At 36.3% G+C, this 20,929-nt stretch overlaps 1 protein-coding gene and 4 non-coding genes across 5 annotated transcripts; all 5 read left to right on the forward strand.

The window, feature by feature from the left end:
• The first annotated feature begins 8,223 nt into the window (after nt 1-8,223).
• Nucleotides 8,224-8,317, forward strand: LOC117274098 (small nucleolar RNA snR60/Z15/Z230/Z193/J17). Its single transcript, XR_004504181.1, has one exon. It is a non-coding gene; the product is annotated as a small nucleolar RNA snR60/Z15/Z230/Z193/J17 (small nucleolar RNA).
• A 204-nt stretch (nt 8,318-8,521) lies between these two features.
• Nucleotides 8,522-8,600, forward strand: LOC117274100 (small nucleolar RNA U61). Its single transcript, XR_004504183.1, has one exon. It is a non-coding gene; the product is annotated as a small nucleolar RNA U61 (small nucleolar RNA).
• Nucleotides 8,601-8,818: 218 nt separating this feature from the next.
• Nucleotides 8,819-8,906, forward strand: LOC117274101 (small nucleolar RNA snoR14). Its single transcript, XR_004504184.1, has one exon. It is a non-coding gene; the product is annotated as a small nucleolar RNA snoR14 (small nucleolar RNA).
• Nucleotides 8,907-8,957: 51 nt separating this feature from the next.
• Nucleotides 8,958-9,051, forward strand: LOC117274099 (small nucleolar RNA Z101). Its single transcript, XR_004504182.1, has one exon. It is a non-coding gene; the product is annotated as a small nucleolar RNA Z101 (small nucleolar RNA).
• Nucleotides 9,052-17,043: 7,992 nt separating this feature from the next.
• LOC104116498 (F-box protein CPR1-like) lies at nt 17,044-19,430 on the forward strand. Its single transcript, XM_009627363.3, has 3 exons — nt 17,044-17,133; nt 17,751-18,922; nt 19,248-19,430. The coding sequence occupies exons 1-3, from the start codon at nt 17,044-17,046 to the stop codon at nt 19,288-19,290; spliced, it is 1,305 nt and encodes a 434-aa protein (XP_009625658.1). The 3' UTR covers nt 19,291-19,430.
• Nucleotides 19,431-20,929: the final 1,499 nt, after the last annotated feature.

The raw sequence follows: 20,929 nt of genomic DNA on the forward strand, positions 1-20,929 counted from the left end.
ACATTTTCAACGTAACAGTATCAAACCAATTGCTCTTTGAGAAATCTATCATTTACTAAGATATATTGATGATAGTTGACTCAAATAGTGATGAATAACTTAAGCACTCAATTAAAAATTAATTATTTATAACATGAAATAAATTCTTATACTTAGTAAAAAAAAAACTACCAATCAAACTAGAAGGTAGAGAATAATATTATTATAATAGCAAAGAACTAGATTAAAACTACAAATGACTAATATATACTATAAAATTTTTGAAACTTTATATAAAAATATACATATATATAAGTGTAATAATAAATATAAATAGCTACTTTTATAGTCGGTTTGGTTCGGTTTTTTCAGTTATTTTTTTATTAAAACCAAAACCAAATCAAATTTGATCGGTTTTTAAAATTTAAAACCAAAACCAAACCAAACCTAAAAATATCGGTTTTTTGGTCGGTCTGGTTCGGTTTTCGGTTTGGTTCGATTTTTCGGGTTTTTATGAATACCCCTAGCCACAGGTGTGGTCGACGACCAAGCAGACCTCACCGCAGCAGAAGGAATAGAAGTTGCCTTCCTTTTACAAAACGCCCGAGCTGGAGCCCTGGACCTCCTCAAAGACCCTCGAGCAGAAAAAGAAAAGCCAAAAACTTTTTTAGAAGACTATCACCTCTTGTGAAAAATCGTGCCGAATAGATGACAGCGTTGTCAAAATGATAGAGATAAAGGATAGCAAATGCCCGTGTATAAATAAACACATATAGACGAACTCACCGATCACGGAAGGCGCGGGCCCGAATTTCTTAATAAAAACCAGCCATTCATGAATCCCCACTGTGTGAGGTAAACCTTAGCTGACCCAGTCATGGATGTCCCCAACCAAAGGAGGGGGCGAAGTCTCGGCTGTACAAAGAAATGACGAAATGTCAGATCACAACTAAAATGGATAAAACAAATGCTAAAAGAAAATACTTATGGGCGTTATTCCAAGCCTCAGGAAACTCGCTCGCGTTGGCTATCACGTCCTAGGTCTTGATGAAGAAATAATAGAGCCAGAACTGACGATTCATCTTATCATCCATCTTCACCACCAAACTTTTACTTCCTCGGCGGTGAAGATGCAGCATCATCCCCCTATAGAAACTGGGTGCAAAGAGATGCATCAGGTGGCGAAGAGAGACCCCACGGCCAACCAACTTTGCATATTTCGTCAATGTGCGGATAAGATTATAGACGTAGGGGGAAAGTTGAGCCGGGCAGACGCCGTAGTAACAGCAAAACTCCTCCGCCAATGGAGAAGAGGAAAGGAATAACTAACATAGAACGGGTATGTGTAGAACGCGCAATATCCCGAGCGATGTATCTGTACAACATCGCGGCCCACCGGAATCAGATCGATGTGAGCCGGGATTTTAAACTTTGACCTGAACTCAACAAGGTTGAACTCGTTTATCATCGACTCTGAGGCCTCAGAATCGTCTTCAGGTAATTTCGAAAAATTAGATTTATTCTCAGTGCGAGGAATTATTTCCTCTACTGTAGGAAATCTCTCGTCTTCAAGGGCAATGGAAACATCATTGCCATGAGGAGACATACGCACCGCCGAAGGGGTAGGACCAACCGCCATGCAAGAACCAGAAGGTGCGTTAACCATATTCTTGAGAAAGGAGATTTTAAGCACATAAGGGTTGAAAAATAGTAAGAATCAGTAAAACTGTTGAAGAGCTTCGAACAATGGAGGGAGAAAAAGATACAAAGTATGCTGAGTATTAGAAGCTTCGTAAATGTTAAAACGTTGCCCACACATCCATATTTATAAGGATACATGCATCGGAACCGAGAAATCATGCCATCATTACCCAGCGCAGGTATGAAAATGACACAAGGCGTCGGGAAAACGCATCATAATGACGCATGATGTCGTGACGTCATTATGAAACAATGCATCTCCAAAGTTTGCATCCCACGAAGAGTCATGTTACCACCTCGCCTAAAGCGCTGCTACCCAGCCCGCTCACCTCATTTCATCGACTACGACATACAGAATCTGCTCACCAAGGTCGTCTAAGCTCGGCCTTAATAAGCGGAGGGACTAACTGTATAGGCTAAAATCTGTCTTCAGAATATTTAGTGTAATATGGCATTAAAGAAAGTTATCGGTCGAGCTCGCCCAAGACGCTACGAGGTCAATGGCTGAGGTGCCGACATAAGTCGTGGTCAAGATATCGACGGTTATCGTAATCAAGATGTCAACAAGGGTCGAAGTCGAGATCGACTATTGATGATAGGACTTGTAACGACTAATTTGTCAAGATAGGGTATTACAAGGGAATATTCATTTGTACTATTACGGTTTCCTAGGGAAAATGCCTTATATATATATATATATATATATATATATATATAGAAAGAGGGGATAATTATAGGGGCATGTAATATTGATTCTGATAAAAACACTTTTACCTTTGGAAAAAACACAAAATTACCTTTTTTACAAAGATTCTTGCTCATATTGTTCCCCACTTTCCATCTGATCCGAGGAGCGTTCATGTGAATCTTGGATTTATATTCATCATTGTCAGGAAAAATATTCGTCCAACTCATCCATTATTGGATGAATCATTCTCTTTATTTACTTAAATATTATTTATTTACATTTATTGTTGGCTATATCTCCCTTAATGTTCTTGCTTTAAGAGAATTCAATATTTATTATCACTAACCACATACGGAATCTGTCCCATCTAATATGCATCTTAGTGCTCAACATCTAGAGTTATTATCCTTAACTAGATCTAACCCCTCATTATATACATTTAATAGTTTAACCGAAAATTATATTTTTTGGTCAAACAGAACCCAAATGGAAGAAGGTGAAATCATAAATCAAAAGCTAGTTGGAAGAAAAAATACAAAGAATGAGAACAGTACAAACCTTACAATATATTACACCTGTGTTGGTAGTAGAACCAATTTTCTTTTCTTCTTTTCTATCAGTACACTAAGAGCCCGTTTTGACATAAGAAATTTTTCCCTTTTTTCCAAAAAATTTTTACTTTTTTTCGAAATCAGCGTTTGTTCATAAAATTTCCAATTTTCACTTGAAAATGCATTTTGAAAATTTGAAAAACGGCAACATCAGCAGCCAACATCTGCACGCAAGGTGCATAAGTGTAGTATGAGTACAACTGATCCCATGTACTCAATAAGTAACAAACCTAACCTTAGGTTGAAAGTAGTGACGAGCTAAAAGAAAGGTCGGTCCAACACCAATATTCCACAACAGTTCATAACAACATAATACAATAACAAAATAATATCTCAGAAATAAAAGGCTTAGTCTGTTCACAGTTCCGAAAAAATAGGCATTTCTTTTCAAGTATCTCAGTAAAAATCCAAATCTTTTACCGAAAAAGCCAAAATACGAGCAAGTTTGAAAACTGTGATTTTTCCCAAAAACTCCTTTCAACAAATAGTAAGATGTTTTTTTTCCAGATAGCATGAGAAAAGTACTTCTCTATGCCTACATGTCAAGATGCAGGTAAAATCACAAATGTCCCCAAAATTGGGTAGCAGAAGGAAATGCACCTCTATGCATGTATCTCAAGTACGCATGTCAAATACAATGCATCTCGATGATGAGCTCATGTACTCACACTCTCAGAGTACTCAATCTCACTGTCTCGCATTTTCTCTCACTATGCTCGGCACACTCAATCACTTAGCACTGTACAATACCCGCTGCGACGTGCAGCCCGATCTCTGTTTATAGTCGACTGCGCTCACTGGGGTTTGTAGACTCCGAAGGGGCTTCTTTTAGACCAAGCGTATGGACAACTCACGTGCCATAATATCAATACCTGGAATCGCACGGATAACTCACGTGCAATAATATCAACATCTGGAATCACACAGACAACTCACGTGCTGCACATACAACTCACGTGCTATAGTGACAACATCCTCGCAAACAGGCCCCCGACCTCACTCAGTCATCAATCTCTCCAGTCTCACTCACGGGCTCACAATGTCATGAAACTAGCCCGGCAACAATGATATGATGTATCAATAAATAACCGAGACTGAGATATGATATGAATGCATGAATATGACTGAGTACGAAAATATCAATGAAATTAGTGAGATGACAGTAAGAAATGACCATTGTGGGTCCAAACAATATCGGCATAATGCCTAAACATGATATCTAGCATGATTGACAACTTAACTACTTTATCGCATGGTGAAAACACGAATATTAACAAAGTAGGACCACTATACAGTGCCATGGAAACAGCATAGTCCCAATTCACATGGTGCACGCCCACACGCCAGTCACCTAGCATGTGCGTCACCTCAATACCAATCACATAACATTTATTTCGGGGTTTCATACCCTCAACACTAAGATTAGAAGAGTTACTTACCTCGAACAAGCCAATTACAACACCGAGCAAGCCAAGCGATGCTCTAAAATGCCATCCAGCGCATTTCGACCTCCGAACGGCTCAAAACTAACCAAAAACAACTCAAATATATCAAACAATGCTAAAGGAACCAATACCAATCGAAAAAGATCAAATCTTGAATCAAAAGCCCAAAATCGGCTAAAAGCCCAACCCGGGCCTGCACCTCGAAACCCATTTTTTTTCTTTAAAATCCAACAACTTATTCAATTACGAGTCCGACCATACTAGTTTCACTCAAATCCGACTCTAATTCAATGTTCAAAACTCAAGAATTCATATTATGAAACGTTAGGCCAAAACCTCCAACTTCCTCTATAAAATTCACAATCCAATTACTAAAAACGAAGGTAGATTCGTGATATAATATCAAAAAATGAGTAGAGAACACTTACCCCAGTCCAAATGATGAAAATTGCTCCACGAATCGCCTCAATCTGAGCTTGGAAATGTTAAAATGAAGCCAAAATCGCAAACCCTTGTATTTATCATTTTGCCCCAGCACTTTCGCACCTGCGGCACATTAGTCGTTTCTGCTGCGTCGCATTTGCGACCAAAATACGCTTCTGCGGAGAAGCACCGGAGGTATGCCTTCGCACCTGTGGTAAAATACTGCATCTGCGCACTCGCAGGTGCGCGCCCAAATGTCGCTTATGCGCTTCCAACTGCTTTTGCGCTTAACTCACCGCATTTATGCCTCCGCAGATGCGAAGGAATCTCCGCTTCTGCGAAACCCTTCTCCCAACAATATTTCCTCTCTTGCGACCCCTTCGTCGCTTCTGAGACCCTCGCACCTGCGCAAACCAGCCGCAGGTGCGGTCACACCAGAACTAGCAATATAAACATTGAAGTAAATGATCCAAAATCAATTTGAAACATGTCCGAGCCCCTTGAGACCCCGTCCAAACATACCAACAAGTTTCATAACACAATACGGACCTACTCGAGGCCTCGAAACACACATGACAATATCAAAACGACGAATCACGCGTCAAATCGAAATCTATGAACTTTGAACTTCAAACTTCCACAACCGATGTCGAAACCTATTAAATCACGTCCGATTGACCTCAAATTTTGCACACAAGTTACATTCAGCATTATGGACTTGCTCCAACTTCCAGAATCGGAATATGACCCTGATATCAATAAGTCCACTCCCGGTCAAACTTTTTAAAAATTCAACTTTTGCCCTTTCAAGCTAAATTCCACTACGGACCTCTAAATCAAAATTCAGACGCGCTCCCAAGTCCAAAATTACCCAACGGACTTATCGGAGCCATAAAAACTCCTCTCTGAGTTCCAATTCACAAAAAGTCAAACTTAGTCAACTCTCCCAATTTAAAGCTTCAACAATAAAATTTATTCTTCCAATTTCGATTTCGAATAACCTAAAAACCAAAACCGACGATTCACACAAGTCAAAATACATCAAACGAAGCTACTCATGCCCGTAAACTACCGAGCGAAGTGCAAATACTCAAAACAACAGATCGGGTCGTTACATTGTGGTCGTGATTGAGGAAGGTGGTGGTAGTTGATAATAGTGGCAATACCGGTTATGGTTGTTGATGGTGATGGGGTGGTTAGTTGTGGTAGTTGAGGTGGATCAGTTTGTGGTTGTGATTGAAAATGATGGTGGCAGGGTAGTGGGATAGTGGGTGGTGGTTTGTCATTAATGCTGGCAGCTATGATTGAGGATGGCGGTGGTGGTGACATGATGATAGTTGATAATGGTAGGCGGTGGTGACAATCAATAATGAGTGTGGATGATATTATCTTAATGAAATTAAGTCTTTATTATATAACTTAATTATACAGACCTATTCAGACTCATTAAGTGGTTGTGAAGTTAAAAAAACAAACACGCTTATTGATTAAGATCTGAATGATTAAGATTCAGACTTTAAAAACAAACACACTTAATATCTTAGATTTAAAAGATTAAGATTCAGACCTCCATTAAGTTTAAACAAATGAGGCCTTAGTCTCGTTAGTCTAGTGAGCTAAAGTTGTCAGTAACAAGAATTTATCCAACTTCCTTTAAAGACAACTTAACCCACTAAATTAACGGATAACAAAATTTAAAGAGTAACATTAAAAAAAGGTCATACTGTGCAAATAACCCGTAAAAATTGCATGGGGCGTCCTATTTGGTCGCCCCTATTTAACTTATACCCATTTTATTTTTTCGTTTGCATCTGTACCTATTTTTTTTGTTAAAAGCATTTTAAAAATACGATTTTCCCTTTCTTTAATAAAAGACTATTGACAAACTACAGGACAAAAACTTAAGCATGTTTAGGCTGAAGTTTTAGCAAATAAACTAAAAAACTTCAGCTTGTTTAGACAGAAGTTTCGGATAAAACTCAGGACAAAACTATAGACTACGTTACAAAACTTTAGCATGTTTTGGTATGAAATTTTAGCAAATGCACTAAATAACTTCAGCATGCATTAGCAAAAACTCTTTAGAAAATTATATACTGCAAGACAAAAATTTCAGCATGTTTAGTATAAAGTTTTAGCAAATGAATTAAAAAATTTCAGCATGTTTAGTCTAAAGTTTTAACAACTGAACTAAATAACTTCAGCGTGTTTTGTCTGAAGTTTTAGCAAATGAACTAAATAACTTCAACATGCATTAGTAAAAACTCATCAGAAAATTACATATTACAAGACAAAAACTTAAGCATGTTTAGTCTGAAATTTTAGCAAATGAACTAAAAAATATAAGCATGTTTAATCTGAAATTTTAGCAAATGAACTAAATAACTTAAGCATGTTTAATCTGAAGTTTTAGCAAATGAACTAAATAACTTAAGCATGTTTAGTCTGAAGTTTTAGCAAATAAACTAAATAACTTAAGCATATTTAGTCTGAAGTTTTAGCAAATGAACTAAATAACTTCAGCATGTTTAGTCTGAAGTTTTAGCAAATGAACTAAATAATTTCAGCATATTTAGACTGAAATTTCGGATAAAATTCATGGCAAAACTGTAGACTGCAGGATGAATAACTTCAGCATGCATTAGCATGAAGTTTTAGCTTCAATGTGAAACAACTTCATGCTACATTAGCATGAAGTTTTAGCTTCAAGGTGAAACAACTCCATGCAAGTGTGATTCTGAAGATGAATCTGGACAAGCTTCTGATTTTTTTATAAAGTTGCTGAGAGGAGAAGAGGAGATCGTTTTATATCTTTTGTCAGGAGTGTAATTGTCATATTATTACGAATTTTTTGTGAGATGGCTATCAAATCAATAATTTTAAAAAATAAGATACAAGTTAAAATGTGACACAAATATAGGGTACGGTTACAAATTCCCAAAATAACCCTAAGCAAATTGCCGTTAGCCCACACTACAGGCCCATCACCATTGCGATTTTGTGAGCGGCCCAAAACCGAACTCAAGCATAAAACCCTAGTCCCCTTCACTCTTCTCCATATAAAACAAACTTCCTTCCCTAAGGTTTATCATTCTCTCTTATGATCTAGGGTTTCACAGTTTCAGTTCGTCCATTAGTAAGCTCTGCCTCTTCTAATTTTGCTTTCAGATACAATATTTCTTACAAATCCTTTTATTTTCTAGCTGAAATTTCTTTAAATTTATTTTTGCTGATATCCTTTTGGCCAATGATTAAAATTCTTTTATAGACAAGCATATGTCTGAATTTTATCATGTTGTTAGCCTAATCTTCTCTATGAGGCCAATAAATAATTTTATATCTTTTTATTTTTCACTTTAATCCTTTTATTATATTACTGGGTCATATGATGATTAGAAGCATAGTTCAAATGAAATCTTTTATGATTTTAAAACTTCTTTTTAGTCTTTCGCTCCTATCTGATGACTCATTCATTAGTTTCACTTAGGCTAAATAAAATGTAGAATATTTAGAAAGCTGATTTTGTTATTAGGTAAAAACAATTTGTTAATTTTTTGACATCGAAATGGTTCATGGACAGTGACGACTTATAAAAACAATTATTATGTGTGTTTCTGTTTGATTTAAATAATTAAATTTATGATTTTATAGTTAAATTAATTTTCACCATTATGGTGCTGTGATGAAAATTTCTTGTGTCGGAGACTTTTGGTCTGTGATGGTTTACACAAACCTCTAAGAAGTTCTGAGCACTTGTAACGTTTTTAAAACTATTTTAATATTTATAATAAATATTAAATTTCAGTATTTTTCAATTAGTGCTAAGTGTTTCAATCGAAATTAGTAAAATGTGCAGATATACATTCAATTTTATAATTTAAAAACTTGATTATCAAATACTATTACAATTTCAACAATACTGTTTTTTTATTTGTTTATTTTTGTAATTAGTAATTATTTCTTGAGGAGGAAAGAAGTGATGATAAAATTCATAAGTCTGTCAATCCACTGAATACATTATTATGATGTAAAGAGTGAATCCCGACAGGTTCTGATCTCTAATTATCCTCATTTTAACTGTCTTTTATTTTTGTTAGAATTAAAAGTTTTATGGGGCAAATGATGAATCTTATTATTTCGTAAATGGGTAATTTGCGTCTGATTTTTTCATTGATGCTATCACCTTGGAGAACTGATGCCCTTATAATCTTTTAAAACCTATTTTTCAATGAAAGCTTTTATATTTGCATATCATTTGCTTAATTTTGATAGTAATTTGGCTATAGTTATAGTTTTGCAACCCAAGCAATGACAAATTTAGTGCTAAGTTTAAATCGAATCATGACTATTTGAACCAATAGTTTTAACAGTATAATAAGCTTAAATTAAATCAATTTAAATTTTGGATTTTACCAACATCTTTGTATATTTCACTTGGTTTTTTAGATATTTAGTTTATCTCTCCAAACTCCACTAAATTTGTATGTATTATATGAATTTATAATTTTAAAAATACAACGTTAAGAACCTAGGAGATGGGGAGAGATCAAGCGAATCTTTGAATAGAGGAGAAAGAAAGCACTTAAGTTTTGTGATTCAAATCCATTTATACACTCTCCGTTCAACTTGTTCATTAAGGACTTTTCGGCCCCCTTAGGAAACAATGATTGATATGGGTATTTTACCATAATATCCCTATTAGTTGATACTTGGTAATTGAAAACAAATTTCATACGTAATCATTAGAGCCAATATTAAATTCTAATGTAATCTATTTAGTTTAAAAGCTTGAAATTGTTTTGGAGCTAAACAATTGAGAACATCTTGATTCCAAACAATTTAGAAAATTCTATTGAGGAAAAAATATTTCAATTATATGTTTAAGCATTTGTTAGTTAAAATTCGCTACTAACTTTTTAAGAACCTCGATAAATGAATCATGAGTAAAACTAAGAAAAACTGTCTTCTCTTTAATAAAAATGACGGGTAAAATAAAAATATATTTTTAGAATAGTGTGCATGTAAAAGTGAATGAGAGAGTGGTTAGTTCCATCTAATTTTTTAATTAATGACCTATGTACATTTCTTGTTGATCCTAATATTTTTAAAATGTACATAATAAGAAGTATCCTTCAAATTTTTCATTTGGACATCATATTTGGTGTATAATATTCCCTTACAAAATACTCCTGTTTATTTTTACTTGTTCACTATTTTATAAAGTAAATTTTATATGGTATAACTAAATTATACACTATATTTATCATAAATAAATACACTTTAAACTACTTTTAATACATAACTACATATTGGATTTTATAGCAAATGCTCTATCCGAGGGATTTTTAACCCTAAAGTAACTTTTCCCTCTTTTCCTCCTTTCATATTTGTACTATAGCCTAGCCTCCTCCCCCTCCTCCTTTAAACTTTTTCTCTCCTTTGTACTCTTTTATCTCAAATTCTTTAATCCATATCGCCCTCGTCATTACCTCCACCAGCGCCGTCATCTTAGGCTGGAATCCATGGCCAACCGACCGGATTTCTCAGATCCGAATGTATTTTCTCATATAAGTATATTTTATTTCTTGTGGCCTAATTAAATACAACAAATTACACATTATGGTCAAATTTTTATTCGCCTGATCGAATATTGGTAGATACAATGTAATAGTGTATTCTCATATCTGGCCGGATTTTTATTCATCTCCATTTTTAGTTTTAATACAATGCATACAATGTTTTGCTTGGCCGGTAGATGTTTTCTCCAACGAACTTTCTTCTCTTCTTTGCTATTAAGTCACATGTAATGATACAAATACATTGTATGTTGTACAAAAATATACTCAAATTCGAGTGTATTATGTATTTTTCAATGCAAATACAATTTATTTTTGTATTTTTGCATGTATTTATATATTTCGAAGGTCAGGTTTTGTTTCATATCTAAGAACCCTTTCCACATTTTTTTCTATTACATTACGAAATAATGAATTGAGTTTGTATAGGCATTTTGGATGCTGCTAGTGAAATAGCCCTTCTGGCTATATTTTCTGTTACTCCACCCATTTCATAAAGTATTCGACCCGGTTTAACAACTGCTACCCAATATTCAGGGGATCCTTTTCCTGAACCCATACGTGTTTCTGCGGGTCTTAGTGTAACTGGTTTGTCTGGAAATATACGTACCCATATTTTTCCACCACGACGTGCATTTCGTGTCATTGCTCGTCGGCCTGCTTCTATTTGTCTAGATGTAATCCAAGCAGGTTCAAGTGCCTGAAGAGCATATTTACCGAAAGAAATATGATTACCTCGATGAGATATTCCCTTCATTCTTCCTCTATGTTGTTTACGGAATCTGGTTCTTTTGGGGTTATAGTTGATGGTTGTTTTTGAATTCCATCTCTACTACAGAACCGGACGTGAGAGTTTCTTCTCATCCAGCTCCTCGCGAATAAAAGGATTCAAAAAAATTTAATTTGAATTAAGCTAGAATAGTCAATCTTAAGTTAAGATATATATGTATTTACTGAGTAATACCTTGAACTTGGGATTCTTTGAGATTTCATTCAATCTATTAGTAATTTGTATAGCTTGTTTGAATAGATAACTAAACTTTTGAGTTTTATAAATAGAAATCTAAAAAAAAAATTGTATTATTATACCAACATTTTCATTTTTTATTTTACCGTTAATTCATTTAAAGACTTCTTGAAAAGTCAAGTAAGTTTTATTTCTTTTTTGTTTTCTTTTGGTAAATATATTCATGTCGGAAACATTAAGATAGTCATTACATTATTCACGCAAGTCATTGTGATTCTAGGGATTTATAATAGGAAAGATCTCATATACAATCTCTGATCCAAAAATCTCTCTCCCCTACTTCATCTCAACATATGGGAGGTCGGCTCGGGAAAAAGTAACTGACAAGGAATAACTATATATCTACTAGTTAGGTGCAAGAGGAAGGCCATTAGCTCTTAGAAAGATTATTAATGAGTCCGCATATGTGAACTCATCATTCATCTCATTAAAGGCATGACAAGGAATAAACAGCTACAACAATATATTCAAATGTCTTTTGACAGTTTTAGATTGTGGTGCTTTATAATCAAGGGCGAGAAGGTTTTGTGATCTATCCCCCTTCTCGGGTCCTCATAAACCGCTATTTTAGTATTCGCCTCTTTTTTTCTTCTCGGAGTCCACCATATGTTGGATTGGAGAGTAGTGTAATTGGTGACTATCCAACACAGTTAGGGGGATATTTTAGGTCTATAGATTGCATTCAAAATGAAATCACGCCCTCTATGATCATGGCTTACTTCTAGCTTACCAACAAGGGCTAAACCAAGTGGAAGTTAATTTTGACGCTTCCCTTGCAACACAACTAACATTTATGGTATTCTAATATTTAGGGGCGGCTCAAGCGCACGAGGGGCCTAAGGCAAAAGTTTAATATGGGCCTAAGTATTTATAGGAACGTTATAATATATATTTTTATTTAAAATTTATTCTTCTAGATTCTAGCTATTGGTGCCAAGATTGTTTTGAATAACCGGATGCATATTTTCTTGTTGACATATTTATATTTTTTTTAAAAATTAAACAATATGTACAGAGTAAAATTAATAAAATAATAAATAACAAACGAAAATAACACTAGAGAAAGTTGATTCAAGAAGTTTGAAGACTTTGATTTCAAAATATCTAGTTGTTGGCTTGTTGGAGTCTTGGAGAAAGAAAGAAATCTAATAGAAATAATTAAGAAGATGAGCATGAATAAAGAGGAATGAAGAAGATATATCTCTGGAGTGTATGAAGAATGAAATAAAATTGAAAAGTTGGGTTGGGATTACTTGGGAAGAAGAGTAAAAAATAGAGTTGTCAAATCAAATCAAAGTGACAACTATTTTTCTATTATTTTAATTTTTACTTTATTAATATACATAAAAGTTTTTCTTTCTTTTTACATAAAAAGTACAAAAACACTTGCCTCACTCCATACACTATTAGAGTCGGCCCTGCTAATATTATAAGTGATGCAAGTTCTTGCTCACACATACATGGAGCAATATATGGTGGCTGACACACCGCACCATTGTTCGACAGATAGTAAAGCCAGAGCATGGCAAGAAAAGATCGAATGTTTCTCTTGGATTCGCCCAAGACAGGTCGAAGGGTAGCTGCACTCACCTCCTTTTGTTATCACAACACTGAAAATTTCATAGATTCAGGATCTTTGTGTTAGACATGTACCATTGGCTTCGAAATAAACTTTTGTACTAGCCCTGCACATGATGAGAATAACATGTTACATCCCCTTGAATTTTCCTTTTATATTGACTCATATCTATGGGTTTCCCCCTAGCTCATAAAACCTTACGAGTTTATACAGTGTCTTTGCAGTTTACTGTTTCTTGTATGACTACTCATTTAAGTTAATATACTCTATGCTTTCTTGTGGCCGACCGAAAAAGAAAATTTTCCTAAGAAACTGATCATTTAAAAAAAAATATATATATATATATATATATATATATATATATATATATATATATATATATATATATATATATATATATTTGACTAGAAAGTTTTTCGTTTATGTGATTCAATAATATATATACTTAGATGTTGAAGACTGTACTTCATTTTGACGTTTCTTACTATATCTTAATTATATTTTTAAATATGGATTAGTAGTAATTCGATAGGGGTAGTATAAGGTCAAATAAAGATGATCTTTTCCTTTGACTCTAAACAATAGAGATATGTTTACTAAGTTTCGGATTTTGTTATTCCACTGTAAAGGTAAAATGTGAGATAAGATTATGATTGAATGAGGTTTTGAATTATGTCGTGTGAAGGCATTGAAAGATTGCAATTAAAAAAAATAAGGCAAAATTTCATTGGTGTTAATTCAAGTGAAAATTTATTGTACAAAAGTCAATATTTTATTGTTTGTTACTTAAAAATCATCTAAATACAGGTTGATTGCATTCTAATTTTTGTGATTCAAAGATATTCAACTAAAGCTCGATTAACTCAAAATAAAATAGACCAAAATTTTATATTTTGCATCCAGTACCTCATGCGGCATGTTAATAGATGGTAACTCAACTTATTAAACACTTAGAGTCGTTTGGTATAAATGTATAATGGTAGGTGTCACAGGCGTGATTTCTGTCCGTCAAAACCAGCCTGTGCGGCAGCCAAGCCCAACATTTGACTACAACCTTCTCACAACACTCGACCAAAATTACAGCAACTTTGGACTTAGAATATGTTTAGGCAGCTTTCAACGTAATAAGTTTAGGACTAATTTAGACAACGAAATTTAAGTAAGGCAACAAAAAAGAAGAAGAACACAAGGCACAATATACATGAAACTCTTTTCCCAACTTTGTATTTAATTCGAGCATACAAAGAAACTCAAACTCGAAGTACAACCATGTACAAAAAGATCGCTCTTGACCTTAGGCGTTTTCACTCTTGAAAACAGATTTAGGACTTTTCTAACTCTCAAATGTGCTCCCACACGTTTTATCTTCTGCCCACAAGCATAAGGATGCTGCCAATTTATAAAACATGAGACAAACCTTTGCTTTACACTTGTCGCACTTAGGCTTCGACACTTGTCCCACACAACCCACTTTTTTAGCCTAGTGTAGTTAACATCTCCCAACTACTAGGATCATGTAGATCATGCAAATAATAATGGAAACATGGCCCAAAAAATGTGCTAACAAAATCTGCCAGCTTTTAGCAAAATCCAACTACTGCCTATGTGCGCAACATATGTCGTGTAACCGTCTTTGACTTGGTCAATCTGAAGCTTGTTGACAATGTGCGTGCCTTGGCTTTAATTATGTGTCAATGCCTTGTACTCAGGTGCATTGTAGCCACATTTTGCCCATGTCATTGCCCACGCACATGGACCTTTGCCGTGCCTCATTGTCATGACAAGTCTGCCTTGCGCGCATGTCTTTGTTGCGCTTAGCCTACCTTTGCCCACTTCGTTTTTGCCTTGCCTTGGCATAATTGCCTCATGCCTTGATGCCTTTGTCATGATCAAGTGTCACCCTCAGCCCGCATCTCATTGTCAACCCCTTGCCTCTCTCAAAGCCTTGGTCATCACTTGCCTGTTTTCCTTTTTTGCCTTGGTGCTATTCGTGCACCTTAGCTTGGCAACACTCTTGCCTCCCCATGACAATGCTCTCGTTGTCAAGTCAAGCTCAGAGAGGCAGAGCCCTAACAAACCAACGCCTCTTGGCCTCCTTTCTCATCAGCCACAATTGCATTTACCCCAGTCACTTGTTTATCACTGGTCATCGCCTCCAATGCAACTCTCTTATCTGTGGCAGTCATTGCATTCAACACTGCCTTCTTTGGGCAGTTCCTTGCTCGATGTGGCCCATTACAAATGAAACAGCCACTAAACTTGCCGCCCTTCTCCTTGATCTTTGAAGTTTCAGCCTCTTGCTTTCCCTTACCCTTGTCTTCATTAGCATCGTTATTCTCAAATTTCTTCCACTTCTTTGCCTTGTCCTTCTTTCCGTCGTTGGATTTTGAAGTTGAGGTGTCTTCATCCAAGTGAAAATCACCCAATGCATTAGCCACAGCTACATCACTTGCGAGGTTTTGAATATTCTGCCTACGTAACTCCAATTGCACCCACTATTGCAGCCCGCTCATGAATTTGTGCAATTTGTCTTCTTCCGACATATTGCTGATGCTTAACATTAAAGAAGTGAATTCTTTGACATATACTCTAACTGATCCGGTTTGCCTCAACTTTTTCAGTTTGTCACTAGCAATCCAAGACGTAAAGAAGGACAAGGCAAAAAGTGGAAGAAATTTGACAAGGCACACGAATAACATAAAAGTACAGCTCCATATCCCAAAGAAAATTCTCCAATTCACGTGCACTCCTTGCACCACCAAATGCCTTAGGCTCAGAAATTTTTACCTTAAGACGATCATCACCACGTTGAGGAGCATCCTCACTCACAACACGTCGCAGTACCACTGTCTCACTTTTCAGATCTGCATTCTCTTGACTCAGCCTTGCCAATTCTGCCTCAAGGTAGGCAAGCTTTGTCACGAGAGTATGAAATTCCTCACCTTCAGGGATATTTCTGACCAATGCCTCCAGTTTTGTTAGCCTTCCCCACAGTTCGTTGTTACCACCGGTCATGTTCTCGAGCAAGACTACGAAATCTGCCACTGCCCGTCGTGTTTCCGTCACGAACTTGCTCCGCTCTAATACCAGTGGTCACAGGCGTGATTTCTGTTCGTCAAAACCAGCCTGTAAGGCAGCCAAGCCTAGCACTTGACTTCAACCTTCTCACAACACTCGGCCAAAATTATAACAACTTTGGACTTAGAATATTTTTAGGCAGCTTTCAACGTAGTATTTAACTCGAGCATACAAAGAAACTCAAACTCGAAGTACAACCGTGCACAAAATGATCGCTCTTGACCTTAGGCGTTTTCACTCTTGAAAACAGACTTAGGAATCTTTCCTAACTCTCAAATGTGCTCCCACACATTTTTCTCTTCTGCCCACAAGCATAAGGATGCTGCCCATTTATAAAACATGAGACATCCCTTTGCTTTACACTTGTCGCACTTAGGCTTCGACATTTGTCCCGCATAGCCCACTATTTTAGCCTAGTGTAGTTGACATCCCCCAACTACTAGGATCATGTAGATCATGCAAATAATAATGAAAACATGACCCAAAAAACGTGCTAACAAAATCTGCCAGCTTTTAGCAAAATCCAACTACTGCCCATGTGTGCAACATATGCCATGTAACCGCCCTTGACTTGGTCAATCTGAAGCTTGTTGTCCATGTGCGTGCCTTGGCTTGAATCAAGCGCCAATGCCTTGTACTCAGGTGCATTGTAGTCACATTTTGCCCATGTCATTGCCCACGCACATGGACCTTTGTCGCGCCCTATTGTCATGATAAGTCTGCCTCGCACACATGCCTTCGTTGCGCTTAGCCTGCCTTTGCCCACTTCGTTTTTACCTTGCGTTGGCATCACTACCTCATGCCTGGATGCCTTTGTCATGATCAAGTGTCACCCTCAACCCGCATCTCATTGTCAAGCCCTTGCTAAGCTGCCCTGCCTCCCTCAAAGCCTTAGCCATCACTTGCCCGTTTTTTTTTTTTGCCTTGGTGCTACTCATGCACCTTAGCTTGGAAACACTCTTGGTGCCCCATGACAACGCTCTCGTTGTCAAGTCAGGCAGAGCCCTAACAGTAGGATACATCGGGGTATTTCATGGATAAATTATTCTATCTTTTATATAGGGTAGCTAATCCAATCATCTTAGTATAAAATCATTTCGGGATTAGATAATATATAAGGAGCTCTAACTTCTTATGCCCCCTTATCATTTATTATCCTTAACCGTATTAGTAGCAAAATGAATAAAAGAAAATAATTATTCACCCATATTATTCATTAAAAAATGAGTTGGATGATGAAGTTTTTAAAAACGGATTAAATATGGATAAGAGCCATATGATTCATTTAGAAAATAGATAATTAATGGATAACTAATGTGTTTAACTTGTACATTTATAAAACCTCAAATGGGAGGTTATTCAAGTTTGGGAGACTAGAAATTCTCCAAAAAGTGATCATATTCAATAAGCCATGAATTATCTGCCGCGTTAACCCATTTTTTATCCGTATGAAATATGAGTCGGGTCGAATAATTTATCCGTTTTGCATTACCCGTTTACGACCCGTCTTATACCCGTTTGCCACCCCTGGTTAACCGCTTCTTTCTTTATAATCGACAGGAGCCCTAACTTGATATGCACGTCCAAAATTCATTGGCCCTAACCTGCGAAAACAATGTCAACCATTTCGTTGGATTTAGTAGCCGATTGACTGTGTCTTATGTTTCAGGTGCGTCTCAAAATCTTGGTGTGCTCTTATTGATAGTCCCGAGTTTGCAAAATTGCATCTAAAACATTCGCCCAAAACCAACTCTAACTTTTGGCTTCTCCTTAGACAGACCGAGTATTTTGGATATAAAAAGCGTTGTTTCTACCCTCTAAATATTGATTCTCTCAACTCTCGAGTTGTTACCCCCAGAGAATTGACCAACCCTTTGAGGTCTAGTGAATTTGATACAAAGATAATTGGTTCTTGCAATGGGTTGCTGTTGATATCAAATACTGTGGATGAAATTGCCATATGGAACCCATCTACTGGAAAATACAAGAAATTACCAGTACTGAGTGTTGATAGAGAAGAAGATGGTCATATTAGATTTGGTTTTGGATATGATGTTGTCAATAATGACTATAAGGTTGTTAGAATTGTGCAGTTTGTTGGTACTGAAAAGGGTTCTCTTTGCTCTGATGTTAGGGTTTATAGTTTGAAATCAAATTCTTGGAAAGGGATTGATAAGGAATTTCCTTATTATGTACGAAATAAGGAGGAACCAGGTGCATATTTAAATGGTGCATTGCATTGGGTTGTTAGTAGTGAGATAAAGATACCATTGCAACAACTGATTGTTGCGTTTGATCTTGAAACTGACATGTGTCGGATTGTACCGCATCCCCCATATACTAATGAAAGGTTCAGCGTGAAGTTGGAGGTGTTGGGAGGCTGCCTTTGCACATTTCACTCCTTTTGGGATGATTTTTTTTATGACGAATGGGGGAATTTGGATCGAGGTTTGGACCATATGGACATATGGGCAATGAAGGAATATGGAGTTAAGGACTGGTGGACTAAGATTATGTCAATTGAACGGCCAGATAAGGATATTGGACGTCTTTTTGTCCCACTCGCATATTCTAACAGTGGAGAGGAAGTTCTGCTGGAACAAGATAATAAACGGTTTGTATGGACAAGTATTAAGAATGGAAACACAAAGATTGTTGATACTCAATTTGGCATATTACACGGCTTTCTACACTTCAATAGTTATGTCTATTTGGGAAGCCTGGTTGAGCTCGGTTCCAGTGATGACACAAGTTACCTGAAGAAGAAACAGTTCAGTCAAGATAAAGGAGGACAAAGGAAAACCTTAAGAAAGAGGTCAATTATTTGGTTGATTTGTGGCTATGTTTTATCCCTCTTTCTTTTAGCAATTTGACAGTTATATGCATTAGTATATCTTTTACAATTAGAGCTTTAGGATCAGTTCCCTGTTGTTCACATTTAGGTGAAGTAGCTAGACTGATTCTATATGACTTTCTTTAGTATATTGTGGATATTTGTTTAGTTTTCTTTTCACTTCTCTTTTTCTTACACACACACACACACATTCATGCAATTTAGGGAGATTTAGTTATAAACTTTGTGCGTTTCCTATACTCTTTTCTTTCATAGCTAAATGTCTGTTTTATCTTTTATTTATCAGAGGAGATGATTTCCTTTCAAAGGGATTCAAGCTGAAGCTTTGAGCTATATGTAAGGTGAAGATTTTGACAGGCAAGGTATCTTCTGTTTTTTGCTATATAAACAATCACTTGGTACGAATGACACGGAGGCTCTATGTAATGTAATTACTTCCTCACTTCTTTTATGAAATTGTCTTGGTCAATTTCCGGTTAGTAGTCGTTGCTCTTGATGATGTAAGTTACTATGTTATGTGATTTTGTGTCACGCCTCAAACCTTGGAGGAGCACGGGACACAACACCTGGTGCCTTTAACTTGTGACCGAGTGACCAATATTTCGTTCATTCTTAGACTTAGACTATGCATGCTCCATGACAAAAGAAAATTCTCAAAAGAATTTGGAACCATAAATTTTCGGCATAATAGCTCGTAAATCTTTCGAAAACTTGGTACTTGATTAGTATTAGGCATCAACAAGTAAGCCGATGAAATGATGGGAATCAGTTATAACTTAGTACTTGATTGGTGCAGTACTCTAGTTTTTTACCAATTGTGCTTGTGGATTTGGGTCATAATTATGTCATATGTGCTCATCTACTTCCCAAAAGGAAAATTTAGGTCCACATTTAAGAGTACCTGAATGAGTTTCTGTTTTGGCAGGATGTGTGGCGTTTTAAGCATTGAAAACAGTTTTGTGATTGGTATTTTCATCAGGGAATTTTTTTGTGATTGGTATTTTTATCTGGGAATTTGAAACAACATAGAAGCGGGAAGATGGAGAGTAGTGCATTTCCTCTTTTACTCTAACCTCCGCTCTCTCTATCTCCTCTCATCTCTTTTATCGAGTCTTGTAAAGAGTAGAGACTCAACTTTTGGCATCTGCATATAGTTTATGTAAAACTAAACACTGATGCAAAGACTTTGATGGAGTTTATTGCTGTGTTTTTTTCTTTCTTTTGTGATATGCTTATATAAATTTCTAGCCTTTTAATGTAAATTTCTTGCATTTTTGGTTAGCTAAAGTATTACAAGGTGACCGAAGCTATTAAGATGATCTTAACGTATATTTTGTCAAAAGTGAGTGTGATGTCATTATTGACAAATCTGCTAGTAGTTATCATTGTCCAAAAATACTCCTTCTTGAGTTGAATTTTATCGTTTTTGCTCTTTTCCCAATGCTCCTGCAAGTAAGCCCTTTTTATCAGTTTTCGGGAATACCTTTAAGTATTTTTGAGATAAAACTAAAGTAAAAGAGTGCAAATAAGTAGTCAAAATCCCTACTTATCAGTTACGATATCCTAGTGAGGAAACTTTAGGTCGTGACAAGTTGGTATCAGAGCCCTAGGTTCATAGGTGCTATGAGTCATAAGCAAGTTTAGTAGAGTCTTGCGGATCGTTACGGAGACGTCTGTTCTTATCTTCGAGAGGCTACAGAATTATTAGGATAGTTTCACTTCCTTCATTCCTATCGTGCGAGTTTATTGATCTCAGAGTTTGAACCCTTGTCATTCCATTCTCCCACAAGTGATGAGGACACGAGCTGTAGTTACCGATGACGCTGCCCCCAGAGCCGATGTTGCTAGGGGACGGGGCAGAGGCAGAGGCCGAGGAGGAGAACATACTAAAGCTAGAGCTCCTATAAAAGCAGCTATTGAGGAGCCTCTAGTAGCTCCTGTTGGGGGACAGGTATCAGAGGCACCTGT

This window comes from Nicotiana tomentosiformis, chromosome 6, assembly GCF_000390325.3.
Source record: "Nicotiana tomentosiformis chromosome 6, ASM39032v3, whole genome shotgun sequence".
Taxonomy (NCBI): domain Eukaryota; kingdom Viridiplantae; phylum Streptophyta; class Magnoliopsida; order Solanales; family Solanaceae; genus Nicotiana; species Nicotiana tomentosiformis.

Excerpts from the sequence above, each read along its gene's own strand:
- LOC104116498 (XM_009627363.3), top strand. The coding sequence starts at position 17,044 with ATGCACCTTAGCTTGGAAACACTCTTGGTGCCCCATGACAACGCTCTC. Across the intron at positions 17,134-17,750 it reads TAACAGTAGGATACATCGGG|CCGATTGACTGTGTCTTATG; the intron begins GTATTTCATGGA and ends TGGATTTAGTAG. Across the intron at positions 18,923-19,247 it reads AGGAAAACCTTAAGAAAGAG|AGGAGATGATTTCCTTTCAA; the intron begins GTCAATTATTTG and ends TTTATTTATCAG.